At 35.1% G+C, this 12222-nt stretch overlaps 2 protein-coding genes and 1 long non-coding RNA gene across 3 annotated transcripts in view; 2 read left to right on the forward strand and 1 right to left on the reverse strand.

Moving 5' to 3' along the window:
- Nucleotides 1-703: 703 nt before the first annotated feature.
- Nucleotides 704-1279, reverse strand: LOC113280108. The gene has a single exon (XM_026528762.1). The coding sequence runs from the start codon at nt 1277-1279 to the stop codon at nt 704-706; it is 576 nt and encodes a 191-aa protein (XP_026384547.1).
- A 2836-nt stretch (nt 1280-4115) lies between these two features.
- On the forward strand, nt 4116-4805 carry LOC113280109 (germin-like protein subfamily T member 1). Its single transcript, XM_026528763.1, has one exon. The coding sequence runs from the start codon at nt 4116-4118 to the stop codon at nt 4803-4805; it is 690 nt and encodes a 229-aa protein (XP_026384548.1).
- Nucleotides 4806-10956: 6151 nt separating this feature from the next.
- LOC113278192 overlaps nt 10957-12222 on the forward strand; it is an 8100-nt gene continuing 6834 nt past the window's right edge. The window contains exon 1 of the long non-coding RNA XR_003325352.1: nt 10957-11115. This is a non-coding gene — a long non-coding RNA (uncharacterized LOC113278192). The remainder of the gene's footprint in view (nt 11116-12222) is intronic.

Genomic DNA, 12222 nt, shown 5'->3' on the forward strand with positions numbered 1-12222 from the left:
TGTATTATCGAATTGAAATATAAGTTCTTTGCCTTCACACCTACTTCAATCAAATAGGTGTGCCTTCCTGTTTCCACATCTTGTGCATGCCCCTCTGGTGGTGGTGGTAGATTCTGTTGTGGTTGCACTAGAAAGTGGTTTAGCTTCCCCTGATCAATCATTCTGAGTATAATTTTCTTCACATTTCTGCAATTACTGGTAGTGTGACCGTGGAAACGATGATAAGCACAAAATTCTCTACTTCTTATCCCTGGTGGTGGCTCATTTCCCATATTTGGTGGTTCTGGGATGTCTTCCATTAAAATTACAGCTTCCCATATTTTTTCTATCGCGGTGTTTAGTTGCGGCATCTTTATCTGCTCCCAAAACACTTTACTACCTCGTGGGCCTTGGTTATGATATTGCTTTTCCCTCCATAACCTTCTGGTTGGTTATCAAGCCTTTGAGTCTTGGTATTTCCTCCACGATTGTTGAACTGCTTTTCTTTGTATTCTGTTTCAAACTCTTCTTGATCTCTACTTCCCTTGGCTACTAGCTTTTGCCCTTCTTCCATTGCTTTCTTTCCTTGACTCCCTTGGGATGTACTTGGAATAGCATTTGTTTTCCTTGGAAGTAGGCTTACATTCCCCTTATTTGCGTTTGTTATCACAACTGGGTAAGACTCCATTTCTCTTTGTTTTTCTTCAAGATCTATATATTCTTCCTAGAACTCGCGTAATTCTGCCATGTTTATTGTATCTTTTGTCCTGAAGATTTGCATATACAATAAATCTGTAGGAAAAAGTGTATTGATGAAGGCTAATATAAGGTTTCTCTCATCTACTCTTCCGGCCATTTCGCTACACATGCTCCTCCAACGCGTGATTAAACTGCGCAAGCTCTCATTGATCCTTCTGCGTAAGCTGAACACTTTTTCAATACCTGGTCTTAGCATGTTATTGCTGATGTATTTTCCTAAGAAGATATTTTGTAAGTGATGAAATGATCGAATGGTTCCTATTGGGAATCCTTCAAACCATTGCAAGGCTTCCCCTGTCAAGCTCGCTGGGAAATATTTACATAACACCGCATCATTTTCCTTCCACTGTAATAGGGATCGACTATACGCCCTTATATGCTTCACTGCACATGTGCTTTCATCAAAGATGTCAGTAAATACAGGTAAGGTGCATTTAGATGGTACTTCTGCGAGTTGTATTTGTCTTGCGAATGGCGTTTTCCCCGCTTCTTCTATTGCTTCATCTAGTTGTCGCCTACCACCATCTCTTTGCGCCGTCATCATTTCTCTCATCTCCGCTAATTATCTAAGTATTTCTTCGCTCATGATTTAGTCTGCATCTTGCTGCATGGGTCTTTTCAACCTTGCTTGCCTTACTCTGTTGTCATGTCTATTTTTACGCACAACCTCTTGTATTTCTCTCTCTTCAGCCTCCTCTCTCCTTCTCTAGCGTCTTTCTCTTCCATCCCTTGCATGCTCATGTGCGGCATTATTCCTTTCATCTTCCTCTGCGTGGTCGCAGTCATATTGAGTTCTCAACATTTCTCTACCTTGCAATATAATTCTTCCTTGTTCTTCATCCTCTTCACCATCGTGATCATGATGTGTGCGGTGACGTTCGCCTGCTTGTTCACGTCTGTTGCCTCTTTGACCTTCTTGCATGCGATATTTTTCGCGTTGCTACATATCTGTCATCACCTAGTTGTTTCTCTACGCGTTGTTCATCATGTTGATCCTCTAAGTTGTCATCTATCTGAAAGTTTTCAGCAATGTTGTCTAAAGGTCGCTCCCACTGGTATCCCTTCGACTAGATTGGCTACGTCTTGACGAGCTCCTGCTTTTCCTTGACCTTGAGCTTGCACGTGTGGTTCTTCTTGATCTCTTCTCTTGTAATCTTATATTCTCTTCTCTTAACTCATTATTCAGACGCGTCAAGTTCGCACGTTCTTCATCTTCTTTCCTTCTTTCTGCAACCAACCTTTGTCGAAGTTCCTCGATTGTCATGTTCTCTTCATTCCCTTCTATTAAACCTGGAGCTCCAGTTCTTTGGTCTTCTTCTTCTCTTGAATCTGTATATGCGGTATGAACGCTTACTCTATCGTAGTCGATGGTATTGTTTTCCAATGGTTCTTGTTGGATCTAAGTTTGTGCTTGATTTCTTATATTACCCCTTTCTCCCATCCTTGAGGATTCGACGATTTCGCTTCTTCTTCTTCCTACGATCCTTCTGCTCCTTCTGGTTACTATTGCCTGTTCAGCCGTAGATTCTTGTCTCACCATCTTTGCTTTATTGTAACAATAAATAAAGAACTATTCTCTAAGAAACTGAAAACTTAAACAATGAAAATTGTTTTTCTGAGATTGTGACTTCTTCTTCTTCCTGCGAAACCTTCAAATATTCCTAATAGGGCGACGAAAAACTATGAACAATTTTAAGCTTGTTTTTCAAGTAGATTCACCAACAGGGTATATCATTCCGAGTTGTTTTCTAGCTCCAAAATGTAACTGTGAGAAATCTCACAACCACACCCTTAGTAAAAAGTATAGAACAATCTAAGTGATCTCCATGAGAATCATAAGAACATTCATTAAAATCTTCAAGTTGGGTACAAAGTGATGAAGAAACCCTAACTAGCTCTCCAAATAATCTTTCTCTCTCCTAAATATCTTCTCTAAACTCTCAAAAAGATCTCTCTCAATACAAGGGCGCTCGGCTCCTTATATAGGAGTTTACATAGTGGATGACAGCTAATAAATCCCCTAATTTCGGATCTGACGTGCATCAATGTCGCGTGGAATTTATCATTGACGCACGACTTCTTTTCTATCGTACATCTCTTCACACTTTACTCGTGATTAAGTTGATGTCATCTGATACGTCATTCTGATAAGCTTTACGCGGTTGTCTTCGCTCTGTCTTGATGATCATTATTTCGCATGCTTACTTGGTGTGCGCTATTTTGTATCCACACCTCCTAAGATCAATTTCTTAGTATGGTGTTTAAAACATGATAAACTCAACACCAATGATAACTTGAATAGGAAGGGTATCACGATTTACAAATCAGGCGTCCTATGTGGTGCTGAGACTGGAACTCAGGAACATTTATTCCTTCATTACAAAGTAGCTCATAGTGTTTGGTCTATGGTTTTACCAAGTACATGTTGATCTTGGGTTGTGCCGCGGACTATGAAAATGTTAGCTGACATTTGGCATTATAAACATTTCTCAAATTCAGGAAACTTCCAGCCACCGTGGTTTTTACATTATGAAACTAAAGAAACTGTCGAATTTTTGCGAAAAATTAGAGCTTAAAAACTGATCTGGACTTAGGTGTTGAAGTGAAGTATACAATTCTAGCATGGGCCAGTGCTGCTGGTAGGATAGTGCACTACAAGTTCAGTTCTTAACAACTGGGATGCTTTATTCACGTAATTTTTATTTTTTCCTATTCTATCTACCTCTCGTAGAGTTTGTGTCCTTTTTACATCCTCTCTATCTAATAAAATCTCTCTTCTTATAAAAAAAAAAGCTAAATCACTACTGGAATACTCCAGGTACTTAGGTAAGAATACAAGGTTGTTGATTATTACTCTATCCAATGCGTTGACATGAGACTCGTTGCATATACGGAAACGTCTATCTGAAAGGTGTTTGGCAAATGCTGAAGAAACTGTGTTTCAACTGCTAGAGGCAAAAGAAATAGAACGAAATGAAAATCTAAACTGTTTCAACAGCTAAAATTAAAAAACTTCTAGAAACAGCTTGTGTAAAATTAGAAAAAGAAAAGAGACGCATTTGATCGACAAAATTCTGTTATGCTTCAAAAAAACAAAAAAGAAAAGAAAAAATCTTATAACACCGACGATTAAATACCCATAGTTAATCAAATGGGAGACAAACTAATTTGGAAAACTTATCCCACTCCAATTCTTATTCTTTAATTTTTATATGCCGTTTTGGTATTTCAGCAGCACTAATTGAATTAAAAAAAGAATAAATGCTGGCAATACGTGAAAGGTAGACCTATATAAATACCTGCATGAGCAACATAAATTTTCACAAAAACAATTGCTATTACACCTCCATATCTCAAACAAAGAAAGAAAGAAAGCCATGGCTGCAGCTAAGCTTAGTATGAAAACTGCATCATCGTTCTTCCTAGTTCTTTATTCAACCATAATCCTATTTTTTGCTTTGCCATGCCTTTCTTCTGATCCCGACCCTCTACAAGACTTTTGTGTTGCTGACTTGAACTCCACCATAACTTTTGTGAATGGGTACCCTTGCAAGCCAGAGTCTCAAGTCACATCAAGTGATTTCGTGTTTAGTGGCTTGGTGGAAGAAGCGAGCACAAATAATCCTGAGGGTGCTGGAGCGAGATTTGGTAACGTTAAGTTCTTCCCTGGGATAAACACCCTTGGAATTTCGGTAAGTCGAATCGACCTCGCACCTGGTGGAATTGTTCCAGCTCACATACACCCTCGAGCAAGCGAAATTAATTTTTCCGTGAAAGGGGAGGTTAATTTTGGGTTCCTAAGTACTAAAAATGTTTTGTATTCAGGGGTTCTGAAAGCTGGAATGATGTCTGTTGTTCCTAGAGGACTCGTGCACTACGCAAAAAACGTTGGAGGGGAGAAGGCTGTCGTGCTAGCTATTCTCAATAGCCAACCACCTGGAACTGCATTTATTCCTAGTAACATCTTTGGCTCTAAGCCAACAATTCCTATTGATATTTTAGCTAAGAACTTCCGAGTTGATGAAACCGTCATCGCTAACATAAAGTCGAAGTTTGCTAACATCTAGTGAATGCGCGGTTCCTTGGCTATTGTAAGATAGGTCTCTTGTGTGTGTCTGCATGTCGAGTCCTGTTAAACAGTCCGTTGAATGTTTGAGTAGGTTCCACTCGAGGAGTGGATAATAAAGCAGCCGATGAGCTAGCTAATTGTGCTAGGTTTAATCCTTGTAATCAAGATTGGTGGCAACAACCACCTTCTTTTCTGGAATCTCTCCTGTCTAAGAGCAGGACTATGTAACTTTCTTATTTGGGTTTAATGTTATTTCCAGTTTGAAAAAAAGAAAACGGCCGGGATCGATCAAATAGGTTTTGACAAAACATTTTAACAAAACTTATTTACCGCTAGATCGTACTTATCTAACGGTTAACTTGGCTGATGATATGGCACGTAATTTAGTTGTAGGTCCTGTTTGGCTGTGAACAAGGTTTAAGAAACGAATTTAAAAACCGTCATCTTCTCCAATTTATCTCTAACATATCTGCTCTCTCCAATCAAACCTACGGTATTCGATGATCAAAAGAATTGCAAATACAGAATAATTTACAAAAATCTAAAATCAAGTGCTCAAAATTGAGCGACTAATACAGAGAACCCTAAAATAATAGGACAAATAGTTTATGTACAAAAAGAAGAGCTGGATAAAACAGTACAATTGCCACCATTACCAACATCACAAAACCCTATTTTTGCAAATTTAGTACCAAGTATCAATAGTACAATTCTGGATCTGTATGAAAACCAATTGATTTGGATTCAGGTGTTCATATGGTTTGAATATGACAAATATCAAAAAATCTGTAATCTTTCATTCTTGCTCACCATTAGGTCAAAATCAATAATGAAAATACGGGTATATATATCAAGTTGTCGACTTCCCATACTTACTACACCAACACATTCACATTTAACTTGAGTTCCATCATTTTAAATTGTCCTTTCCATAAGTGATTAGCCAAACGGATGCTAGAGATAAATTATATGCCATGTCATCAACTATGTTAACCGTCTTGTGACACCAATACTTTCAAATTTATTACCCCAAAGATCAACGGTAACGGAGCAAAATTATCCATTATGTTATGTTATTCATTGGATTCCGCATAAAGAATGAGGGAAATGGGAGTATTTTTGGTGGTCGTCAGAAAAGTGCAGCGGGAGCTATAGATCTTATAAAACATCTTGCAGTTTTATGGTCTTGTGACACCAATACTTTCAAATTTATTACCCCAAATCTCATTTGGAGCAATCGGGAGGATCTTATGAGTAAGTGTTTTGCCTTGTACTCTCTGGAAGAATAAAAAATGACAATTTGTTACCCCGGGTCTCATTTGCTACAATAATACTTTCAGCTTGTAATTTTATGGTCTTGTGACGCCAATACTTTCAAATTTGTTACCCCAACTCTCATTTGTTACACCAATACTTCCAGCTTATAGTTTTATGGTCTTGTGACACCAATACTTTCAAATTTGTTGTCTCAAGTCTCGTTTGGAGCTATTTGGAAGATCTTATGAGTGAGTGATTAGTACTCCGTAAAGGTTCTTTTTTCTTTTAATTTAACCTTTTCTTCGGAAAAGAAAAAAGGAACAGGAAAATTCAGATCAATTATGCGACGGGTGAAAATAGATACAATCTCGTTGTTGTGGAATGGCATTCTAGGAGAAGAAGGTCTTCCCTTTTAGGATATGAGATACACAGAGGGCAAAGGTGCGTAGGCATGAGGTATATCTGATTTAGAATGGTGAAGGTTCGTAATATTACATCACTTAATGCTTCCCACTGGAAGAAAAAAAAATTGGCAGAAAAAGTAATCTCTACGGAAAATTGGTGGGTGATTAAGAATATTTTGGTTAGCAGTGGCAGAACTAGGGGATCATGCTCTAGCACCCTAAAATTTTCAAACATGTGTACTTTTTTTACCTGGCGTCATTAGGGGCGATCCTGAAATAATTAGGGACGATATAATAAGATAAAATAGGTTGAAAATACTTATATGTCCCCTCATAATCAGTAGTTTAGTTTTCTTTTTTTATCTACCGATTGTGACTAACTATGTTCTTCTCTTCTTTTAGAAATCCAAAATTCCATTGGTTTTGAAAAATTTGAACTTGGAACTACCACAATCGGTAGATAAATAACATCACGATAGATAATAAACATCACGAACCTACCCGCTTGTGCAAATAGAGAAATTCATAATTCCATTGGTTTTTGAAAATTTCGAATTTGGGGAAACTACCACAATCAGTAGATAAAAGAATATTACGGGAATACCGATTGTACAATCGGTAGATAATAAATATCACGAAACTACAGATTGTGCAAATAGAGAAATTCAAAATTCCATTGGTTTCTGAAGATTTCGAATTTGGGGAAACTGCCACAATCGGTAGATAAAAGAACATCACGATACTACCGGTTGTACAATCGGTAGATAATAAATATCACGAAACTACCGATTGTGCAACTAGAGGAATTCAAAATTCCATTGGTTTGTGAAAATTTCGAATTTGGGGCATCTCCCAGAATCGGTAGAGAAAAGAACATCACCAGACTACCGATTGTACAATCGGTAGATAATAAATATCACGAAACTACTGATTGTGCAAATAGAGAAATTCAAAATTCCATTGGTTTCTGAAGATTTCGAATTTGGGGAAACTGCCAAATTCGGTAGATAAAAGAACATCACCAGACTACCGATTGTACAATCGGTAGATAATAAATATCACGAAACTACTGATTGTGCAAATAGAGAAATTCAAAATTCCATTTGATTTTGAAATTTTGAACTTGGGGCTACTACCATAATCGGTAGAAAATTAACATCACACAATTACCATTTTAACTACCGAATATAATTTTCGTAACACAAACCAACATACATCGATATAAACTACCGCTTGTAGCATTGTCTACCGATTATGAAGGGAATTTTAGACATTTCAAAAAAAAATGAGATAATGGGTGGCTTTATTTTAGTTTTGGGTGACCCTATTTTATCTTATTAATCACCCCTAATGACGCCAGGCTTTTTTAGGTAAAAAAAATTACTCCATATAAATTCTTTTTAATGTAATTGCACGCTTATGTCCCTGCTATTTCGTTTTCATTTAGGTTTTTATTAATAAATTCTACTCTGGAGTTTGTCGGGAAAAAAATTGTTTTAGCCCACCTATATTTTTAGTCCAACTTTCGTTGTTGTTGATGAGTTCGATTTTATTGTATAGGTCAAGACTCTATACCTAGAACTGGTGGTATAGCTCCTCGACTTGGAGATTTTCCGGTGGTATGTGGTCATTATGTATTTTTCTTATGTGGAAACACAAATTACGCATCTTCCTTCTTGTTTTTCCTTAAAATATGGGAAAAAAAACATATTCATCTTTTTCCCATGTTTTTCACTTTTCTTTTATTATAGAATAAATTTTAAGGTTTTATTGATTATTATTAAGCTAAAAATTGTTATTTAACATATTAAAATTAATTTTAATTAAGTAAAAAGGGGACTAGGATGGGATGATATCTTAAGGGGAATATCTAACTAAAAGATGTGCACCCAAAAGTACGCCACATTATTTATATATTGGATAAAAAAGCTACGGCAGAAAAACGATTTTTGGAATTCCTACATGAGTTACGACATCTATATTCACACACATTCCATTAGTGAAATTTTTAATTTAAGACCCACTGATTTTTTAAGGTGGACCATCTTGATGATCGAGAAATGGATGTGTATGTTAACAAGTCTATATTCACACACTTTTCATTAGAGAAATTTTTAGTTTAAGACATGCAGATATCACAAGGTGGGACCATCCTAGTGATCATCCGCGTAATGTATCTTAGGCTTACCAAGAATTCACTTGGCCACCCACCGGCCACATCTAAAAACTTAAAGGTCTAGACAAATAAAGCTCCCACATTGAACGATAAGGAAATCCTCGCTTCCTATTGGTCGAAATAGTTTTTTTTTGAGTTTTGTGAAACGAGCGTTTTGGTGAAGACACTTGGCAACGTATGATTTGTTAAAAAAAATAGGGGCAAGAGAAAAGAAACCAAATACAATTTGGAATTCACGCCATACTATGGGAAGGAAAAAAAATCAATTTGGAATTTAAGCCGTGACTATGTTAGGAAGCCGTGAATACGGTAGAAACCACAAAAATAAAAATAAATAGCTAAAAACGGAATTCTAATAATGTATATAAAGATTAAAGGTTGTAACACAACACCATGAATATATCCCAAACCGTAAACTAAGCTGAACTACCGTATTTTGAAACCGTGAAGAAAAAGGAATTAACCTAAATTTTTTGATAATCTATATAAAGGTATTAACCAATTCTGATAATCTATATAAAGGAATTAACCAATACAGAATTCTGATAATCTATATAATACCCCAACATGAAGTATTAAATACCTATGAAACGAAAGGAAAAACAACCTCTAGGAAAGGGAAAACAACGTCTACGAAATCAATCGAATTCATCTTCCTAGACTTCTCCAAGAAAATCTCTTCGAACATTTTGTCCCTACAAGGTAAAACTCAATCAGTATGTCTCTGTAAGCCTTATTTTTCTTAATCTAATATTAATTTATTAATCGGGATTGTAGATCATCTTGAATCAGTCTGCATTCGCAAATCCTTTTATGTTTGCTAATACAGGGTTTTTTTTTTTATTTTCTTTTTTTGTTATTGTTAGTGTTCCTAAATTTTAGTTCCTAGCCCTAATCTTCACACGGCGTCAACAACTCAAGTGCCATTTGTTGTCTCTACTTTTTTTATATTTTTTTATTTTCCTAGATAAATAAAGCTCCCACGTTGAACGGTAAGGAAACCCTCGCTTCCTATTGGCCGAAATAGCCCATTTTTGAGTTTGGTGAAATGAGCGTTTTGGTGAGGACACTCGGCAACATATGATTTGTTAAAAAAATAGGGGCAAGAGAAAAGAAGCCAAATACAACGTATGATTGGTTTTTAAAAAATAGGAAAAACAAAATACAAACTAAAAAAGGAAAACGTAATTCACCAAGTTTAGAATTCTATGCAATCTAAATTTAATTCTGAAGTGGTTTAAATTTTAATTTTTTTTTTTTTGAAGGAAAGATGGGTTTCAAACCTAAAACCCATAATTTATTAGATTACCTCATTAAAATTGAGGTTTGAAGAGATACATAGTGGTGGAGAATCACCGGTCCACCGATTGGAATCATGAAAACATGATAATTCAAGTACATCATAATGAAACAACATAAAAAATACAAAATATAATGTGTCCCAATTTCTTATATACAACAATTGTACATAGTTGATCAAAAAGATTAATGATGTAATCCAAACAATGGTCTTCTCATTAGACTTTAAACATTTAAAAACTCAATCAATATGTCTCTGTAAGCGTTATTTTTCTTAATATAATGTTAATTTATTAATCGGGATTGTAGATCATCTTGAATCGGTCTGAATTCGAAAATCCTTTTATGTTTGCTAATACGTTGTTTTTTTTTTTTTTTTTTTTTTTTTTTTTTTTTTTTTTTTTTTTTTTTTGTTTTTTTTGTTATTGTTATTGTTCCTAACCCTAATCTTCACACGGCGTCAACAACTCAAGTGCCACATGTAAGATCACCATATGTCCTCTCTACTTTGTTTATATTTTTTTATTTTTCTAGACAAATAAAGCTCCCACATTGAACGATAAGGAAACCCTCGCTTCCTATTGGCCGAAATAGCTCTTTTTTGAGTTTTGTGAAACGAGCGTTTTGGTGAAGACACTTGGCAACGTATGATTTGTTAAAAAAAATAGGGGCAAGAGAAAAGAAACCAAATACAATTTGGAATTCACGCCATACTATGGGAAGGAAAAAAAATCAATTTGGAATTTAAGCCGTGACTATGTTAGGAAGCCGTGAATACGGTAGAAACCACAAAAATAAAAATAAATAGCTAAAAACGGAATTCTAATAATGTATATAAAGATTAAAGGTTGTAACACAACACCATGAATATATCTGAAACCGTAAACTAAGCTGAACTACCGTATTTTGAAACCGTGAAGAAAAAGGAATTAACCTAAATTTTTTGATAATCTATATAAAGGTATTAACCAATTCTGATAATCTATATAAAGGAATTAACCAATACAGAATTCTGATAATCTATATAATACCCCAACATGAAGTATTAAATACCTATGAAACGAAAGGAAAAACAACCTCTAGGAAAGGGAAAACAACGTCTACGAAATCAATCGAATTCATCTTCCTAGACTTCTCCAAGAAAATCTCTTCGAACATTTTGTCCCTACAAGGTAAAACTCAATCAGTATGTCTCTGTAAGCCTTATTTTTCTTAATCTAATATTAATTTATTAATGGGGATTGTAGATCATCTTGAATCAGTCTGCATTCGCAAATCCTTTTATGTTTGCTAATACAGGGGTTTTTTTTTTATTTTTTTTTATTTTGTTATTGTTAGTGTTCCTAAATTTTAGTTCCTAGCCCTAATCTTCACACGGCGTCAACAACTCAAGTGCCATTTGTTGTCTCTACTTTGTTTATATTTTTTTATTTTCCTAGACAAATAAAGCTCCCACGTTGAACGGTAAGGAAACCCTCGCTTCCTATTGGCCGAAATAGCCCATTTTTGAGTTTGGTGAAATGAGCGTTTTGGTGAGGACACTTGGCAACATATGATTTGTTAAAAAAATAGGGGCAAGAGAAAAGAAGCCAAATACAACGTATGATTGGTTTTTAAAAAATAGGAAAAAAAAAATACAAACTAAAAAAGGAAAACGTAATTCACCAAGTTTAGAATTCTATGCAATCTAAATTTAATTCTGAAGTGGTTTAAATTTAAATTTTTTTTTTTTTGAAGGAAAGATGGGTTTCAAACCTAAAACCCATAATTTATTAGATTACCTCATTAAAATTGAGGTTTGAAGAGATACATAGTGGTGGAGAATCACCGGTCCACCGATTGGAATCATGAAAACATGATAATTCAAGTACATCATAATGATACAACATAAAAAATACAAAATATAATGTGTCCCAATTTCTTAAATACAACAATTGTACATAGTTGATCAAAAAGATTAATGATGTAATCTAAACAATGGTCTTCTCATTAGACTTTAAACATTTAAAAACTCAATCAATATGTCTCTGTAAGCCTTATTTTTCTTAATATAATGTTAATTTATTAATCGGGACTGTAGATCATCTTGAATCGGTCTGAATTCGCAAATCCTTTTATGTTTGCTAATACGTTGTTTTTTTTGTTTTTTTTGTTTTTTTTTTTTTGTTATTGTTATTGTTCCTAACCCTAATCTTCACACGGCGTCAACAACTCAAGTGCCACATGTAAGATCACCATATGTCCTCTCTACTTTGTTTATATTTTTTTATTTTTCTAGA

Source organism: Papaver somniferum, chromosome 5, assembly GCF_003573695.1.
Source record: "Papaver somniferum cultivar HN1 chromosome 5, ASM357369v1, whole genome shotgun sequence".
NCBI classification, from domain to species: domain Eukaryota; kingdom Viridiplantae; phylum Streptophyta; class Magnoliopsida; order Ranunculales; family Papaveraceae; genus Papaver; species Papaver somniferum.

Coding starts and splice junctions, on each gene's coding strand:
- LOC113280108 (XM_026528762.1), bottom strand. CDS start 1,279: ATGACGGCGCAAAGAGATGGTGGTAGGCGACAACTAGATGAAGCAATA.
- LOC113280109 (XM_026528763.1), top strand. CDS start 4,116: ATGGCTGCAGCTAAGCTTAGTATGAAAACTGCATCATCGTTCTTCCTA.